Source organism: Phoxinus phoxinus (genome assembly GCF_949152265.1).
Source record: "Phoxinus phoxinus genome assembly, chromosome: 23".
NCBI classification, from domain to species: Eukaryota; Metazoa; Chordata; class Actinopteri; order Cypriniformes; family Leuciscidae; genus Phoxinus; species Phoxinus phoxinus.
This window is the reverse complement of record NC_136898.1, coordinates 20261359-20281435: the sequence shown is the minus strand read 5'-3', so window position 1 is coordinate 20281435 and position 20077 is coordinate 20261359. Positions and strand designations below refer to the sequence as shown.

The following is a 20077-nucleotide window of genomic DNA, read 5'->3' as shown; positions in this document are numbered from 1 at the left end:
GACATGCTTACTAAATTTCGATTGCTTTCCATGTTCAAAGACTTCGTATTGTTTAAATTTGAATGCACTTTTAAAGTTAAATTATTAAATTATTATCGACAAGTAATCGATCATCGATTAATCGTTAGCATCCCTACTCTGAATAGACAAAGAGGGTTAAGAAAGAAAACAACCCTGCTTTCTCGTTCACATTATTCAGCCATTAACAATCCAATGCTACTGCTAATCATATCAAACGCATCAGCCATTACTTGGCTATCGAGCGGCTCTCAGGATCTCTGGGCCGTCTCCATCCATTAATGCAGAGTACCTCATGATAGAGTGTCATGTGTCCGCTCTCCTTCCTTGTACAGTGGAAACGTAATTATAGCCGTTTTTCCAAGAAACTGTTTTGACGTCCAAACCAAATTCTTTGAATCTGGAAAGATGGCACTTCATATCGGAATGGACATTTGTTGGTCAGATTAAGTACAAATATGCACTAATTTAATGCTAAAAACTGTGAACAGCATAGTGCAGAAATACTTGACAAGCCTGTTGGAGACGTGATGCCTTGAGCTGTGAAGCTCATCAGGATGACTAGAGTCTGAGTCTGGCTTGCAACATGTACTGATCCCATCTCTATCCTCTTGCTCCAATCATTCCTGTGGCCTCTGCACTGCAAACTTGCTTCAAAAGTGTCCAAATATGAAGGAGATGTTTAGATTAAAGGGGTAGTTGATTATGATTTCACTTTTCTAACTTTAGTTAGTGTGTGATGTTGCTGTTTGAGCATAAACAACACCTGCAAAGTTACAATGCTCAAAGTTCGAAGCAAAGGGAGATATTTGCTTTTAAAGTAATTGCTTTTTAAGGACTACAACAAACGGCTGGTAGGGACTACACGACATTCCTCACGGGTTAGTGACATCACAAACCCTAGAATTTACATAAACCCCGCCCCCAGAACACGATTTGCAGAATATGCTATCAATGACTAGAAGATAACTACACATCAGCTACATAAATTCATCAACTAACCATTCTGAAATGTCCTGTTGGATTTGAGTCACTTCTGAGTTGTCACTTCTTGAGTCTCTCCATCTTTGTCTGACTTCGGTTTGAACATAAAAGGCTAAAAGTCTTTGAAATTTTCAGTGCATGTCTGTGTGAGGTAAAAGGACAAAAGCTGTTGAAGCTCCGCCCCCTGTGCTGGGAGCAGCAGCTCATTTGCATTTAAAGGGACAGACACAAAACGGTGCGTTTTTGCTCAACCTCAAAAAGTAACAACTTTAACATTATATATAAAAATATCTGTGGTGTATTTTGAGCTAAACCTTCACACACGCACTCTGGGGACATCAGAGACTTATTTTACATCTTGTGAAAAGGGCATTATACCACTTCTTTAAAGATGGGGTCACATTATCAAAATCAAAGCAATGAATGAAGCACAGCTCACATGCAGTCATTTTCAAACCAAGCAGCTTCTGTTCATAAACGTAGCAAATTCATTTGACCAACTTGAACCCTTCGCTTAAATCTGCGTATGGAAATATTTCGCTGATCGCGTGGATTCCTATTAAAATGACTGTATTTTACAACAGTAAATGTGAATGCACTTTTAGATCCATTTTCAGATTCAGCTTTTATTCAGAGACATTGCTACTGCAATATTTCTGTATACATGTAATACGCTATTATGAATACACAAAGACAAGTACATTCTTTAACTGGTAACCTCCTCTAAAAATACTGGAGATGCTCTTGCCATTTATCACGATGAACTTTAGGAATTTCTTACGGTATTTGAATCATCCCAGTTATTCTCAAACAAAAATCAAAAGTCCAACAGCTTAGAAAAGTAATATCACATCTCTCCTCAACAAATAGCTTGAGATATAGGCCTACTCAAGGTTAGAGGTATAAAAATCATTTGGATGAATTATTCATTGAATTATTTATCCAAACAAACAAAATGCTGATAATGGAGAAGCACCTTTGCTTTGCCTCATTTGATGAAATGTGCCTCTGGTGGAATGAAAAGGAGGATGGGAGGTGTATGCCTACCTTAGTGATAAGTGTACGGTACTCCTCCACCAGATGGTCGTTGTTATGACATCCAGCCAGTAGCTGCCACACCTCCCCTCTCAAGGCCTCCGGGACACCACTGCGGACCAGCGCCGGCAGCTGTTTGGGTCGCACGGCCAAGTTCAGATGCCTGATCAAACATTACAAAACCAACAGGGACTCGTGGTTACAAATTAAGTACAACACTTACATTTTAAGACGGTCCATGTTGTGTGTGTGTGTGTGTGTTGCGAGGCTTCTAAAACGTGAATTTTTAGGGGCGTGATATCTAAATGACGATTGTTTTCAGCCACCACATTTATCAACGTATGATCATTCGTACGATGGGATTGGCGGCATACAACGGTTTCGTGAATCACGCGTGAACCCTATCGTATAATATTCAGATGTTTTTGTCCATGCAATGAAAGTCATTGGGGTCCAAAACAACATTTTCATGTATAGTGACCCAATTATACTGTGGGGTTGGTAAGATTTAATGCTTTTGAAAGAAGTCTCTTACACTGACCAAGGCATTTATCTAACTAAAAATACAGTAAAAACAGTAAATATTACTGCATGGAGACTATGTAAAGTATGAATTAGTGATACTCGTTCTGCCACACAGACAGAAGTGACATTCTGGTGCGTAATTTATTCCATATAGGACCTTTTCCTAAAGATATGCTTATATAAGACCACGTTAACCTGCTAGAGGCACAATCTCTGAATGTGGTCTGCATGTTTACCAGCATGTATTTGTATTTGTTTATGGCATGTCTTAAATGTCGCTGGTGCCCATTTTCCTTTGCTGATTAAAAGGAAAGTGCATATTTCCATTGTGTTGTAGCGTGCACAAACCTCCCCTCCGGGATTTTTACGACTGATTTTACTCTGCCAATCACTCAAAACTGACAAACTCAATTGGGATTATAACTGCAAACTGTTTCCTCTAATAAGAACTTGTTCAGTGCAACACATTGCTTTATTTATGGCATGACGTTATACTGTCATAAGCGTGAGACACGTGTTGTGCAAATACAAAGTCAGTAGAACTGTGTTTTTTGTTGTTGTAGGAAATAGCAAATGTGTTTATTAATGCAATTTACACCAGGCCCTTAAACCAAACGTTCTTGAACCGGGAAGCACTAACATCAGAGGCCGGGGCTCCAGCAGCTGTGCAGTCACTTATTTGACCTATTTATCTAACACAAGAGGATTTTATTTACTAATGTCATGTGTGTGAATCTATTACTATGACAAATAACATGACCGACCAAAACGTTTTATGCCACAAATGTTCATGCATAGTGACCCATTTTTAAGCAGATTTGGAAAGATTTTTTTAATGTTTTTTGTAAGAAGTCTCTTATGCTCAACAAGCCTGCATTTATTTAACTACATAACTTTTCTTAATATAAATATAAAATATAATATAAATTTAAAAAGTACATTTATTTCTATGATTTTTCAGCAGCCATTACTCCAGTCTTCAATGTTAAGTTAAGTTGACAGCATATCGTTATTACAAATACTAAAATCAGATAGATAAATCAGAATAAATGTTTTTTTCAAATGAAATGCATTTATAAATACATAACATTATAAATTAATATAAATATTACTAAATATTTAACAAAAATATTGTTCCAAAGCAGAAAGGAATTAAAATAATCACAGTAAGTGTTTTTAATATATATATATATATATATATATATATATATGCATTACAACTTTTAATATGTTAACTCTGATCTTATAGTTAATCATCAGCCTCTAGGGGTGGAATTTAATTTGACTCACATTTTATTTACATTGCCAGTAGTTTTCATATTTACTGTCAATTTTCCAAACTAGAGAAGTTTAGAGTTAAAATGGTTTGGAAACTACTTAGTCAATTAATTTAAAGGGGGCCATGACACAAAAAAATCTAATTTGTCTTGATCTTTTGACATATAAGAGGTCTTTGTACCATTTAAACACCCTACTACAAGTTTTATACCTTAAAACATCCTCATTACCGTATTTTCCGGACTATAAGTCGCTCCGGTCGCATCAGTCAAAAAATGCGTCATGAATAGGAAAAAAACATATAAGTTGCACTGGACTATAAGTCGCATTTATTTCAAAATTTATTTCACAAAATCCAAGACCAAGTACAGACATTTAATCTGGAAAGGCAAGTTATTCAGCTCCACAATAGCACACAGAACAACAGGCTGAAGGTGTCCGGTATGTTAACGCAACACATTAACAGTTATTCAGCTACACAACAGCATAAAGAACATATACCTGGGAGGCTGAATAGGCTAAATTAACATAAGCCAGTGAGTCCAACAAGTTACCGGTAAGCAAGTTCACCAAGCTCCCGTGATCTCATTCCTCATCACTGAATCCATTCACTTCTGCATCCTCGGTGTCGCTTCTGAACAACTCCGCTAACTAGAGCGCCCTCTCGCGGCTGTAGGCGGTAATGTTTTCTCTTGGTTCATCTCAGTCAGAATTCATTTTGATAAGTCACACTTTTTTTTTCATAGTTTGGCTGGTCCTGGTTCCGGACTTATAGTCCAGAAAATACGGTATAAACAAAGCATTTATTTAATCGAGCTCCAAAAATAGCTTGTTTTGATATTTAGATATCAGTGACATCACACGGGCAAATATATTTGCATATGACCGCCTCCAGAGCAAGACATCGACGAATAGTTATACATCATCACACCATAGGCCCCGCCCACTGTCGCTCAGTCGCTTGACCGCTGACGTTTGCCTAAACCGGACGTGAGCGTCACGTCAAACACAAATAGAGCCATTATAATAACAAGTTCAGTTTCTGATGGACTTCACACACTTGAGTCTGCCGACAACAGGACAAATGGAAGAGAGAAAGAACAATCGCTTTGACTCGTCCAGTTTAAACAGCTTGTTTGTGTCTCTGTACAGACTCGGGAAGGATCCCAGAGTCGGAAACAAGTGTATGGTTTATTTTGATGGCGTCCCGGATCGTGTCGAAGGATTATATGTTTGTTCAGAGCATTTTCTTTAGTAAACGTAGCCAGTTTAATGGAGAGATCGCAAAGAAGCTTTTGTTGAAAGATGAAGCAGCAACTACTGAATCTGACAGCAGCTTCATCACACACCATAAGTAAATGATTTCATAATGCTTTGTCTGGAAATGACGGTTATACATGGATGATATTTTCAAAACACTTACTTGCGTTCAATAGCGAGTGTGCGCTGAAACGGTTTCCTGTGCAATGACGTCAAAACATTCAGTTGAAAATAATTGTTTTTCCGCATATATATATATATATAAAAAACGTCATTAACATTATAAGTGAACCTCAAGGAACATATTAAAAAAATAAAAAATCCATGTCATGAGCCCTTTAACAACAGAATGACTGTAAATCTCAGCTTCCAAACAAGGAGAGCCAAGGGCTTAAAGAGGAGGAAAATTAGGGACTAGATGCAGATGTGAGCACAACACACACAAAGAGACAGCTGTGTTCTTCAGGGTGCAGAGACAGTCGCAAGCCTGTAATTAAATTCCTGGGGGTTTTAATTGAATTCATCTCGAGGTTTTGATTAACAACAATAAGAGTAATGGGAGCGTGAAATAATCTTAATAAGACCCTTATCTGTATTTGACCATTCCCTCATCCCCCAGTCTCTGCTAGTGCTCTACATTAAAATATCTCTCTCATTTCCCTCCCATGAATGACTTCTTAAATTAGAAATGGTGTGTGTGTGTGTGTGTGTGTGTGTGTGTGTGTGTGTGTGTGTGTGTGTGTGTGTGTGTGTGTGTGGAGATATTTTTATGGTTGGAGATAGAAAAAGAAAAGAATGTGTGGGACGGGAGCTCTTGATTTTCGGCCGGTTTTCTAACGCCTCTCTGCATAAAAAGGCATACGGCAGCGGTTCAACACTGTCAGGAAGAAAGAGGCGGACAAGACAATCTCTAATCTAAATGTGCATAATGCTAATGTGCAACTATTAATCTCCACAGGAATCTGTCCAAGCTTTGTATCTGTGCCATAATGTATAATGTATAATTGTATAATGTGCCACGTCTCCTAAACAACAGCATTGTGGCTCAAATAATAATTTTTCCAGCAAATAGTTTCATAAATGTACACCTGTGGCCTGACTAAAATGAACACCTTACAAAATGCAAGTAAATAAAGAATAGATTTAATAGATGTGTTTTGTTTTTAATGGGGGGGGGGGGGGGGGGGCAATATTTCTATCCAGCAAAGGGCATTAAGTTTATCAAAAGTGACAGTAAAGACATTTAAGATGTTAAAAATATTTATATTTCAAATAAATGCTGTCCTTCTGAACTTTCTGTTCATCAAAGAATATTGAGGGAAAATGTATCTTGGTTTTCACAGATCTCTGAAGCAGCACAACTGTTTTCAACATTGATAATAATCAGAAATTTTTATTGAGCATCAAATCATCATATTAGAATGATTTCTGAAGGATCATGTGACACTGAAGACTGGAGTAATGATGCTGAAAATTCAGCTTTGATCACAGGAATAAATTACATTTTAAAAAAGAAAACCGTTACTTTCAATTATAATAATATTCACATTATTATGTTACTGTATTCTTGATCAAATATATGCAGTCTTAGTGAGTATAAGAGACTCAAAAATCGTATCAAACCCCAAACATTTGAACGGTAGAAACTTTTGCTAATGTTAGTTATTAAAAATGTTAATGTTAGGTCACAGTGAATTAACTAACGTTAACAGATTCAACTTTGGAAAATGTATTAGTAAATGTTTAGATAAACATTAACGAAGATTAATAAGCGCTGTAGAATCATTGATCATTGTTAGTTCATGTTAATGTAGTTCACTAATGTTAACAATTGAAACCTTATTGTAAAGTGTTACCAATATGGTAATATATTTAATAATAACAATCTTCTGTTGTAATTTCTTTCACACATTTCAACCCTGAGCCTTCATTTCCACTTGTTTTCAAAGCACTCACCATTTAGACAGTAAATCTCCCCAAGTTTCCAGGATTTTTTCGCCACATTCCTTAGACACGTCTCCAGATCCACTCAGTAACGGCTCATCGTTATCTGTGAGGACAGTGGGAGAGAAAGAGACACGTTCCTGAGGTTCAGGAAAATCTTCACACATGCTGAAGTATATGAATTCCTGGAGGACTCTTGATGTACATGACGCTCACCTTCCTCCTCATCATCCTCAGGAGGGGAGGGCACCATAGAGCCGGCCGTCAGGATGCCGGGGCTCGCTGTGGTCTTCCGCCGCTCTCTCTCCGCCTCGCTCTCCAGACTCACCACTTCATACAGCGTGTCTGAGTTACTCTTCCTCTCCTTGTTCTCCATCTGAGAGCAGAGTGAAGGCACAGTTACACACAAATCTTTGACAGACCAGTGTCTCCATAAGCTCGTTCATACCGTGTCCTTGTCTCAAAACCTAGCAAACACGCAGTCCTCCTAATGTGAATGACGGTTCAAATAGTTGAAAGCAGAAATGTGACATTTTGGCCGAAACTTGAGTTTGTTAGCTTCACTGTATTTAGCGAACTCAGTGGGTTTTGTGTCTCATATTTTTTGGTTCTCCAGTGAAAAGCCCTGATCTGTGCTCGTCCTCACCTGTCTGAGTTTGAGATAGTAGGTCTCGGTGTAACTGCGTTTGCTGAAGGGCCAGAAGAGCCTCTCGTTGGGTGAGCAGACTCGAACCCGCGTCTCCAGCAGGAACCGCACGGGCTCCTCCACTTCTGTGATCACCAGGTCCACCGCCGTCGTCATGTACATGAACTTATCTGTGTCACACAAGTAAAACAACAGACGGTCAGCAAAGCGTACTCATATTACATGAGTTCATGCATAATGTCATTCACAATCATTTCTTGAATTCCAATAAAGTTTGGCTTTTTATTATTATTATTACTGTAGTTGTTCTAAGAATTTTTTTTAATAATAATAGAAAAATTCTAATTAATTAAATTATTAGAATAAAATGCATTTTTATTATTAATTAAACTCTATTCTATGTGAATAGAAACGTTCATGGATTGAATGCAGATCAAAGTACTTCAAACATCAGGAGAAAACTAATTGTTAAAATTATTATTATTATTATATATTATTAATTGCATCAACAAAACGTCAATGTACAAAATGAGCATCAATGTACAAAATGAGCTAAACAAATGAAATGTATTTTTATTTATTATTATTAATAATAATTTATCATTTTATCATTAAGTACTTTGAGCTGCATTCATTGCATGAAAGTTGCTATACAAATTAAATTAATTTATTTAATAATACAAATAATTGTAAGTGTTAATAATTATAAGGTGCTATACAAATAAGATGTATTTTTCATAAAAATAATAATTTTTATATATATATATATAAATAAGAAAAATAACTGAAATGAAGGAGAATAAATACTATTATAAAACCGACAGTTCCAGTCATTGATTCGGATTGGTTGAGCCGTGTTTGAACATAGACCTGCATGGTAACCTGTATTGCTTTACTGTACAACAGTGCTCTAATCTGATTGGGCAGATGATGTATGATTTTAAAATCTGACGTTTGAATTTCAGTAGGAATTTTCCAAATTTTTGGGGCTCACTTATGGTTTGAATTCCAATTTTCCAAAAATATCAGCATCAGAAGACGTCAAACATAAAAATAATCTCCTGCAAACTGTCTATGGGTCTGTACCTTTAGGCGTCTCCTCATTCACGGCCTGAAACTGAGGAGTGTTGGGATTCCAGCTCCCTGTGATGATGTAAGACTTCCCATCAGAACTCTTGCCCATTGATTCCTAACAGATGAGCGGAGGGCAGGTGAGGAGAGCCAAGAGAAAGAGACGATAAAACGAAATTAAAGTCAAACATAATCATGAGTTCACAGAAATTCATTTGTAGCTGTGGTTCATTCACAATGAATGATGTGTTAATCCTAACTGCTGATCACTGGCCTTGTCTACAGAACTAACATGATGGAGGACAACACTTCCAGATCACATGGGCCAAGCAGAAGCGGTTTCATACTGAAATGTTGCACAGTTTAGTTGTAGCTACAGGACGCATTTCACAGAAAACACTTTGTCTGTTTGTCCCAAAGAAATGTTTGGCCACTTGTCTCACATGTATCCTTGCTTGGTCACTGACCACAGAATAAATACACAGACTAACAGAGAAATGGTATGTCTGTCATTCATAACATTTTATAAATCCAGAATCCTGCAGACTTTCCTAAAAAGTCAGTGAAGGATATGCAGGTAAAAGTCGACAGATTCGGCCAGGGCCTTGAAATGATGTAACCTGATACACTCATGTGTCTGCAGATACTGTAGATAGATAGTTTTATTTAATGCCACGTCAGCATCTAAGGCTATTTTCATGGCAAAAATTAAACTACAAAAATACAAATATCATATAAATACAATAAAACCAAGCAAACAAACACAACAAGTCATATTAAAACATTTCTTTTAAATTAATTTGGATGCAAACTTTATTTTCCTTTTATTTTTTTAGGATAGAGAACCTTAAGTGTATTAGTTACAAAAAAGTCACATTAAGTAAAATTAATACATAATTCATTTAGAATTGTGCTATTTTTAGCAACAATTTGTAATTTCAGACGTGTTAATTAACATTAAAATGTATTTTAACATGACGAATTTACAAATTTAAAAGATAAATGGCTTTTTGTTTTATTAACCATTTCCTTTTATCAGCTATAATATTGCTACAATTATTTTTCATTTTTACAGAAAAAAAAAGATTACTGTGAAAACCTGTTAATTGGTGATTAGCGTAGCATATACAAATGAAAAATAAATAAATAGATGAACATTGCATTATATGTAATTTTACTTTAAAATGACTTAAAAAAAAAAAAAAACTTTGAAGTACCATGTAATTTACGCATGTAAGAGTATGTAATCAAAGAATTACTGATGCGAGACTTTTATTTTGAAATAAATGTTGACTCTTCTGTGAGACGCAGTTTAAGCAAAGAGTGCCTGTCAGATGAGTTATATGTCAGTGTGTTACGCCTTCCTGTTTTCCCCCTGCTGGCTCTGCTACACAGTGCAGGTGTTAGTTGGGCAACAGGTGTATTTAATATATAATTAATGAGTGTCAGTATAAAGAGCAGCGCACTTTTGAGTGAGGTCTCTCACTTTTCTCCCACCTTTTCATTTAATACCCATTTTGTTATATATATATATTTTCTCTCTTATTGTTTTGGTTAGTGTCAGATGTTGTTTGTTTATTTAATAACCACACGCGCGTGTTTTTTCCCCTAGACGTCGGTTTTCTTTTGTTTGTTTAATAACTGTTTGCTTTGTTGGACAATAAATTTAAGTATTGTTTAAGCATTTGTTGTTGGCCTCTTTTTGTGTTACGGTATGGGAGCCAGCCGTAACATAAAAATGGGGGCTCGTCCGGGATTTTGAGCATTTGTTTTGAGGGAATTTATTTTTTTGTAAAGTCTCTTCAGGATTTCTTGTGATGATTGGCTTTCACTCCGGTTAGACAGAGTGTTTCAGCTGGGTTGCGTGTGAGCGGCCCTTCCATCGGAACACTATTTGTTGTTTTGTTGATTTTGTTTTGTATTTTATTTTGGAGTTTTCGGAAGGAAATCCTGGGTGGGGGTACGCTTCTCGCGCAGCTGATCTCATTTGGAGAACGGTTGTTACGAGGTTCAGCGTTTCAAGTCGCCTCGAGCCCAGCAATCCTTTGAAGACTAGCTAGGTTAAGTATAGTTTCAACAGGCAGGCATATCGGAGATGTAAAAGCCAATGGAAATCCTGGTGAGTACTTTTTCTCCCTTGGTTTTGCTTAATTTGATTATAAAGAGAGCATGTTTTTCGCGTGTGGTTATGTTCATTTTTGCCATTTTATATAGGAAGTGGATGCTTGTGTAGACGGGTTAAAAAAAAAAAATTTTTTTTTTTTTGTTTACACGAAAATCTTGGGGACAATAGCAGCTGATAGATGATTCATTTATAATTTCGAAACAGCTGTTGTGACCTATTGAGTATGACCATTTGTTTACTGTGAGTAAATTAGCACTGCATTGAGTGGTTATGCAGGGTTTTACACATTCCTATTGCAAATGTGCATTGATTTATTGTCCACGTGTAGAACACTAGAATGGTTGCAGTAACTTTAATCTAGTGTTATAGTGGATTGAGCTGGCTGTTTTCTGACACTTTTCGTTGGGAGGTTCTGTTAGAATAATTTGGGTTATCTTCATTGTGTGAGTTTTATGCTTGTTCAAAATGACGTCTACTGAGGATTTGAATGTAGAAATTTCTGAGAAGGTTCTAAAAAGAAGCACCAAAGAACAACTTTTAGAAATCGCAGAGAGTCATGGACTCATTTTGAATAGTGATGATAAGAAGCGCAAGGAGGATTTGTTGAGGGCTGTTAAAAGCCAGTTGATAGCCAAAGGAATTCTTGTTGTAGGAGAATATCCTCATATTGAAAGAGTTTTAACATTTACAGAGAAACAAACACAGTTTAAAACTGAGAGACTATCGTTTGAAGGTACTCAGGCATTACATGAGTGGGAAAAACGGATTCAGTTAAAAGAATTAGAGCTTGAACAGGAGCGTGAACGTACAAAATTGGAGCTGAAAAAGTTGGAGTATGCACGTGAGAGCGAACGTGAACATAGGCAGTATGAGATAAGGAGGTTAGAACTTGAATTGGAAGTTAAGACAGCTGAAACTCCTAAATCTGTTCGGGCTGTGCATTCTTCTTTTGATGTTGGTCGAAACATTAAGATGGTTCCTCCATTCTGTGAACGTGATGTTGACAAGTATTTTGCCCATTTTGAAAGAGTTGCTTCTTCTCTAAAATGGCCAGAAGAAGTCTGGACTTTACTTCTGCAGTGTGTTCTGACGGGGAAAGCTCAGGAAGTGTTTTCTTCTCTTTCGGAAGAAGAGAGTGTAGATTTTCAACAAGTAAAAACAGCCATTCTGAGAGCGTATGAGTTGGTACCAGAGGCTTATCGCCAACGTTATCGTGGTTATAAAAAACTTGAGAAACAAACGTATGTTGAATTCGCCCGCGAAAAAGATATTGCGTTTACAAGGTGGTGTCAGTCTCGGAAAGTGGAAACCTTGAACCAGTTGAGAGAGTTAATTCTTGTGGAAGAATTTAAGAATTGTGTACCTGTGTCTGTGTCTACTTATTTGAATGAACAGAAGGCCCTTACATTAGCTAATGCAGCTGTGTTGGCTGATGAATTTGTTCTTACTCATAGAGTTTCTTTTCCTGATAGAGTTTCTTTTCCTGATAGAGTTCCTTTTCCTGATAGAGTTTCTTTTCCTGATAGAGTTTCAAGCGATCAGAGTAGAAAGTCGTTTCAGAATCGGTGGACGCCTCCAGTGAGTACGTCAAACACTGTGTCAAGGGTGCCCCCTGTGAGTCAGAATTTTTCATCAGATAAAAAGGGTAAGGTGATCTGTTTTTACTGTCATAAAGTTGGGCATAAAATCTCTGAATGTAACTCGTTAAAGAAATCTGCTAAGCCAGTTGGATTGGTTGGAATTGAACCGCTGGAGATTCATGTTTGTCAACAGAACTCTGAGATTGGGAAGGGGATCTCAACACAGGTAGATGTAAGGGATAATTATACTGAGTATGCTCCATTTCTTACTAACGGCATTGTGTCTCTGCCAGGTCAAAAAGGAAAAGTCTCTGTGACGATCCTGAGAGATACAGGAGCTTCTCAATCATTTTTATTAGAGGGAGTTCTTCCACTCTCAGGTCAGACTGCAACCGGGAGGGATGTATTGATTAGGGGAATAGAAATGACTTTTTCAAAAGTCCCCTTACATAAGGTTCATCTTACATCTGATCTTGTAACTGGTGATGTTATTGTTGGAGTACGATCTTGCCTTCCTGTGCCAGGTGTTTCTTTTATCCTGGGGAATGATCTTGCTCAGGGGAATGTTTGGGGAACATCAAAACCTGTACCATCTACTGTTGTAGTCTCTTCACCTGTGTCTGCAGATGTTCCTGATGAATGTGGTCGGAAATTTCCCCACGTGTTTCCTTCCTGTGCTGTCACCCGAGCCAGAGGAAAACAACTTAAAGTTGACCAGCTGGGTGAAAGTGAAGTTTCTTTACGTCTTGACAGTGAGGAAACCGTGGAGAAACCGTTACCTGTTAATTCTGAGGATGATGTAGATCGGTGTGCGTTTGTTCCATCAAATCAGGTTGATGATGGGACAGTTGAAGGTGAACCACTTGGTATGACCTTGGCAGAAGACACTGTTTCAGATTCATCTGATTTATTTTCTGAGGAGTCTGTCTCTCGGGAAAAGGGAGTATCAGAGGGGTTTTTATCTTCTATTTTTCATGTCTCTCGAGAGAACTTGATTCAAGAACAGTTAGCTGATGTAACTCTTAAACCTTTGTTCTCAATGGTTTGTGTCGAGGGCGATATTGAGACTCAGCTACCCTCTTGCTACTTTCTGAAAGATGGTATGTTGCTTAGACGGTGGGTCAGTGAGTCTGAACCCATTACTAAGGTTTATGTCCAGGTGGTAGTTCCTCTTAAATTCAGGCAGTCTGTGGTCAGGTTAGCTCATGATAGAGTGGCTGGACATATGGGAGTGAGGAAAACATACGATCGATTGCAACGCAAGTTTTTTTGGCCTGGTTTAAAAAGAGACGTGGCAAAGTATGTTAGAACTTGTCATGTGTGCCAACTCACTGGTAAGCCAAACCAAAAAATCCCTGTGGCTCCTCTCCAATCTATTCCAGCGATATCAGAACCATTTGAGTATTTACAAGTGGACTGCGTAGGTCCTTTACCAAGATCCAAGACTGGTCATTTGTATCTACTTACCGTTATGTGTCTATCTACTCGGTATCCAGCTGCGTACCCTGTCAGGTCCATTACTGCAAAATCTATTCTCAAAGCTTTAACTGCCTTTATGACAACATTTGGCATTCCTAGAGTTATCCAGTCTGACCAGGGCTCTAACTTTATGAGCCGTCAGTTTGCGAAGGCTCTGCGACAATTAAAAATCAGTCATAACATTTCCAGTGCATATCACCCTCAGAGTCAAGGGGCCCTTGAAAGATTTCATCAGACCCTGAAGTCATTGCTACGGTCATACTGTGTGGAGCTTGGGTCTGATTGGGAGGAGGGGCTGCCTTGGTTGCTTATGGGAGTTAGAGAGGTTACTCAGGAAAGCATTGGATTCAGTCCAAATGATTTGGTGTTTGGTCATGAAGTTCGTGGTCCCACTGCTGTGCTAGCTGATAACTGGATCCCTTCTGAACCCTCCAAAAATGTTTTGGATTTTGTTAGTGGTTTTCGATATCGGCTGCATGAGGCTCGAGCAATTGCTCAGAGAAAACTGGGGAAGTCGCAGAGTAAGATGGAGAGGTTATTTAACAAGCGGGCAGTGTCTCGGAAATTTCAGGTAGAAGACCAAGTATTAGCTTTGTTGCCACTAGTAAGTAACCCTTTTCAAGCCCGTTTTGCAGGTCCTTATCCTGTTCTTAAGTGTCTTTCTGGACAGAATTATCTCTTGAAAACCCCCGAACGACGCAAGGGAGTGCAGGTTTGCCATATAAATCTGTTAAAGCCTTACTTTCCTCCTGCATCTTCCGTGGGTTTAGTAACTACTGTGCCAGATGAGTCTTCACATTTGAGTGGGGAGGGGACTTCCTCTACAAAGAGTTCCTTCTTGAGTTGCGATGGAGATGATGGAGTTCACTTTCCTTCTCGAGGAGTTATTGAAGGACGATTGAATAATTCTGAGATATATCTACAGTTGGTCCATCATTTACCACATTTATCGCAGTCTGAGAAGAGAGACATTCTTCAGTTGGTGGAGTCTTTTCCCAACTTGTTCTCTGATGTGCCTAGTTGTACTACAGTGATTGAACACGACATTGATGTGGGTTCTGCTTTACCAATTAAGCAGCATGCATATAGAGTAAACCCCATGAAACGGGAATTGTTGAAGAAGGAGGTTGGTTATTTGTTAGTTCACAACTTGGCTGAACCCAGCTTTAGTGCTTGGAGTTCCCCTTGTCTCCTTGTAAATAAGCCTGACGGATCCTACAGATTCTGTACCGACTATCGCAAGCTTAATTCCGTCACTAAGCCTGATTGCTACCCTTTACCCCGCATAGATGACTGTGTGGATCGAGTAGGGTCTGCAAAGTTTGTGAGCAAGTTTGACCTGTTAAAAGGGTACTGGCAGGTTCCATTGACTGTTAGGGCAAGGGAACTGTCTGCATTCGTGACACCTGATGACTTCCTCCAATATCGTGTTATGCCGTTTGGGGTTCGAAATGCTCCAGCCACCTTCCAGCGCCTTATAAACAAGGTGTTGTCTGGATTATCTGACTGTGACGCTTATTTGGACGATGTAGTTTTGTACAGTTCATCTTGGTCGGATCACTTAGCCCAAATAAGAGAGTTATTTGTTCGTTTGACGGAGGCCTCTTTAACCTTAAATCTGGCAAAATGCGAATTTGGGAAAGCTACCGTCACCTACTTAGGTAAAATAGTAGGAAATGGACATGTCCGTCCCATTGAAGCTAAGATTGAGTCCATCTGTGCTTTTCCAGTGCCTACAAATCGCAAAGAGTTGCGTAGGTTTCTGGGAATGGCCGGATATTATCGTGGGTTTTGCCCAAACTTTGCATCCATTGTAACACCCTTGACCGATCTTATAAGTACAAAAGTATCTTTTCATTGGACCACTGTTTCTCAACAGGCATTTGATGGAGCCAAAGCACTGTTGGCTAGTGCTCCTGTCCTTCTTGCACCAGACTTCTCTCAACCCTTTTGTTTAGCGGTGGATGCTAGCGACACTGGAGCGGGAGCTGTTCTGTTACAGAAAAGTCAGGATGGAGTGGAACATCCAATCTGTTATTTCTCAAAGAAATTCAATGTCCACCAGCGAGTTTATTCTGTTGTGGAAAAGGAGGCACTTGCTCTTGTTCTGGCTATCCAACATTTTGAAGTCTATCTGGGGTCGTCTGCTAGTCCAATTGTGGTTTATACTGACCATAATCCTTTGGTGTTTTTACACCGAATGAAGAATCGTAACCAGAGGATCATGCGGTGGAGTCTCTTCTTACAACCATTTTCCCTTGACATTAAACACATCCGGGGCAAGGAAAATGTAATTGCCGATGCCCTATCCCGGACATGAGGTTGTATATTCTGTTGTCTCTTCTCTTTTGTTTGTTTTTTTTCCTCTTTACTTGTCTTTCTCTATCCTGTTTCCTAGGGCCCAGGAAGCAGGAATCAGGAACCAAGTGGAGTGGGATCTTCAGTGAAAATTTAGATTTTCTTTTTGTTTTGTTTTTTGCATTCCTTAGAGGAATACTTTTGTGGGGGAGGTGTTACGCCTTCCTGTTTTCCCCCTGCTGGCTCTGCTACACAGTGCAGGTGTTAGTTGGGCAACAGGTGTATTTAATATATAATTAATGAGTGTCAGTATAAAGAGCAGCGCACTTTTGAGTGAGGTCTCTCACTTTTCTCCCACCTTTTCATTTAATACCCATTTTGTTATATATATATATTTTCTCTCTTATTGTTTTGGTTAGTGTCAGATGTTGTTTGTTTATTTAATAACCACACGCGCGTGTTTTTTCCCCTAGACGTCGGTTTTCTTTTGTTTGTTTAATAACTGTTTGCTTTGTTGGACAATAAATTTAAGTATTGTTTAAGCATTTGTTGTTGGCCTCTTTTTGTGTTACGGTATGGGAGCCAGCCGTAACACAGTGTCATTATTTTACGGTGTCATTTAACTTCTCTCACCTCAGGAAAACGAACTTTCCAATCCTTTCAGATGTTATTCTGTGTTTGCAGAGCGCAAATGAGGAGACGCATGCGGTGTATCACTTCACTATATAAAGAGCAAATGTAATTACAAGTTACGTTGTCAATTATTCATTAAATTAAAATATAAAAATATCAAAAAGTACCAATAAATTATGTAACCGGTACATCGTGTGTTAGCTGGGAAGGATTTGCATTCAGGTATGATGTTTATTCTATTCTTCAGGATCAGTTTTCATATGTTTTAATAACAATTCACGTTAGTATTATTATGTCTTTGCATACCGAGTCAAAATTCTCATCCAAAATACGACCTCATGTCAATCAAGTTTACACACTGCCTAATAAACTATTGTCAGTCATAAAGAAATCGGATCAAGTTCGATTTTCTGCGTTTTTTGCATCTGTAGCAAGCCTTTAGAGAGGTGTTTTGACAATTCAGAGCCACCGTACAAGCGAACGCCAACTCTCCTTCCTTTCTACGCAATCTCAGGATTGGATGGACCCAATATCTCCTATTTCTTCTCTTTTTAATAAGAGAGGACAACAAAATCACCCTCACTGCTAGGACCTCCATTTTGTATTGTTTTGCGAATTTTTCCGCAATAGTTTAATGAACGCATCGGACTCAGTGTGCAAGGTTTCTGTGTGTGACGAATTTTTAGGATGACGAATACAAAAAAACGCATGGTAAAATTTCGGACTCTTAAAGTCCAAGTCTTTCTCGGTTTACCTCTAAAACTACTTTTTGGCTAAGAAATATTTAGCATTTTTCTTATTTTATATTATTTATATTAAGTTTGTACAATATTTCCCTTCATATTGCATGCATATTTTCTACAAATAAGTATTTGTTTCGCATTTAAATCATGTTGATCACTTCGGGTGTGATGCATTTTCAATTTAATTTTTGTATGTTTGTTTAACCAGATGGTGAATTAAGAGAATGTGACTTGAATCATTGAAATCGTGAATCAGTCAATCGTTCTGGAAAAAAAAAAATCTAGATCTTTATTATTTTGCCATATCGCCCAGCCCTACGGATAAGTGGAGTAAATCCAAAACTAGAGCTGAAGGTTTGTCTTACGCCACCTACCAGGTCGAGCAGGTGCATATCACTGTTCTTCACGTTCTTCCCCGGGCTCAAGAGCAGACCGAAGCACCTGAAACACAAACACGTTCCTCACTGCGACAGAACCACAGAGGAACTCCACATATCAACTGTAAAGCTGCACAGTCGCACACCCATCGGAGTGTGCTGAGCCTGAGAAAACATATATAAACAGAAAAGCACAGCTGTGCATTCAGGAAGGGTTGGCTTCAGTTCAACACAACATCAGTCACCATGGAGAAAAACCATCCTCCATTTTCTCATGGCCCGAAACACTTGAGCTCCGAAAACACATAATTCAGTGCATGTTTATCATTAATAAATGAATGATTGGCTGTAATGGGAGAGACGGGGCTCTTCTGGATGAGGATGTCCTCTCAGCCTGTGTAAAGCACGTACCTCTCGATTGCCAACTCTTTGTTGGACGTCTGCTGAACGTAGATCACAATTTTTTTGTCCATGCCTGGCCGCAGTTTAAAGCTCTGTCTGTCCTTGTCCTTTGATACGGCACTGATGGACACAAAGAAAGTTTTTTTAAATGCTCTCTAGGGTGAAGCTCCCAGATTTCACCACAAAATGAAAAGATTTAGTTATTATTTTGATGACGCTTAAGCATGTTTTCCAAATTATCTGGAGAATTCACATTTTTCTCATTGGGGATTCTCGTCAGATGATTATTATTATATATATTTTTTAATGAAATTATCATAAATTGAATATAAAATGTTGTTGAAAATGATGTGACATTTTGGTCAAAAATGTAGATTTAATTAAGAAAATTAGGATTATAAATACGACTATAAAATTAGATTATTTTTAGTCAACCGCAGTTGATACGATGTTTTTGGAAGTCTTTCAGTCTCACCGAGGCTGCATTTATTTGACCAGAAACGCAGTAAAAAGCTGCTTCATATTTTTGTGGAAACCGTGATACATTTTTACATTTTCTGAGATGAACAGAACGTTCAAAAGAACAGATTTGTTTTGTAAAGTAAATGTCTTTACTGTCACTTTATCAATTTAATGTGTATTTCGAATAGTCTAAAACTAAATCTTTGTAAAAAACTGCATCCCAATGGAGCGAAAGGACCTTTCAAGGTAATTCTGTCATTTTGTCCTGTCGTTTTTATCTAAAGTGACTTGCAGTCCATTTATAACAGGGACAGTCTCTCTGGAGCATCAACTCGTGCTGATGGAGACGTTGAGGTTATTTTGGGCACTTTCCTTAAATACTTTTCTCTCTTTTTGCCTTTTCTGTGCAGCATTGAAAAAGCCAGTGTAAACACACTATATAGGCCGCTAAAAGGTTTTCAAACTGCTCTATTTTTAATGTAACTGTAATAATATCATTAATATTCAAAATGATAATATTCCACACATAGGGATCTGTGTGTCAGTGCTTGTTACACTGAACAATGCTTCTTTACAGATACGTTAACGAGTCGAGAGAGGTAATGTTTCCTTTGAAGCGAGTTCTTTCCACTGCAGGTCTGCAGCAAATCTGTGTTAATAGATCTCTGTGCAGGGCGGACGAATGAGGCGAAGATGTGAGGGATGATAAATGACAGGAAGCATGTGTCGACACTTCAGAGAAAGAGAAGAAGAGGTGGAGGAACTGCAGATTTTTCTATTTTTATCGTTTCCTTCATCAAAACACGGCTGATTACTTCCGAAGGCTGGATAGCAGAAAATAACACCTAATTCAATTATGCAGTTAGAGACGAGACCCTCCGGGGTTAAACGCGGATATGTGCGGGGAGGGGTGTGGATGAATGAACTATAATGGAGGGAGAGAAGCAAGGCGATTCACCTAAACGTGCCCTTCCCATCATCCTCTTTGATCTCCAGACTGACGGTGAAGGTGAAGACGTCGCTGTCTGGCGTAAGGGGCGGACCCTTGGCTGAGAGCGGCGCTTTATTGGCTGATCGGCGGAAAGCTGTGGCAAAGCTGTAGAGTATCCGGCTGACCTACAAACACACACACACACACACACACACACACACACTTCTCAGAGTCAAAACAGTCTCCAGTGACACAGGCTGTATTACAGTGACTCACAGTCGCTCTG

At 38.5% G+C, this 20077-nt stretch overlaps 1 protein-coding gene across 4 annotated transcripts in view; it reads right to left on the bottom strand.

The window, feature by feature from the left end:
* rabgap1 (RAB GTPase activating protein 1) overlaps nucleotides 1-20077 on the bottom strand; it is an 89803-nt gene that overhangs the window by 45138 nt on the left and 24588 nt on the right. For all 4 annotated transcript variants that reach the window (XM_079599339.1, XM_079599336.1, XM_079599338.1 and 1 more), the window contains 8 exons: nucleotides 19819-19976; nucleotides 18408-18518; nucleotides 17994-18060; nucleotides 8777-8879; nucleotides 7691-7860; nucleotides 7261-7420; nucleotides 7057-7150; nucleotides 2050-2200 (listed from right to left, as the gene is read on the bottom strand). In XM_079599339.1, the coding sequence (XP_079455465.1) occupies nucleotides 2050-2200; nucleotides 7057-7150; nucleotides 7261-7420; nucleotides 7691-7860; nucleotides 8777-8879; nucleotides 17994-18060; nucleotides 18408-18518; nucleotides 19819-19976 (1014 nt within the window). The remainder of the gene's footprint in view (nucleotides 1-2049; nucleotides 2201-7056; nucleotides 7151-7260; nucleotides 7421-7690; nucleotides 7861-8776; nucleotides 8880-17993; nucleotides 18061-18407; nucleotides 18519-19818; nucleotides 19977-20077) is intronic.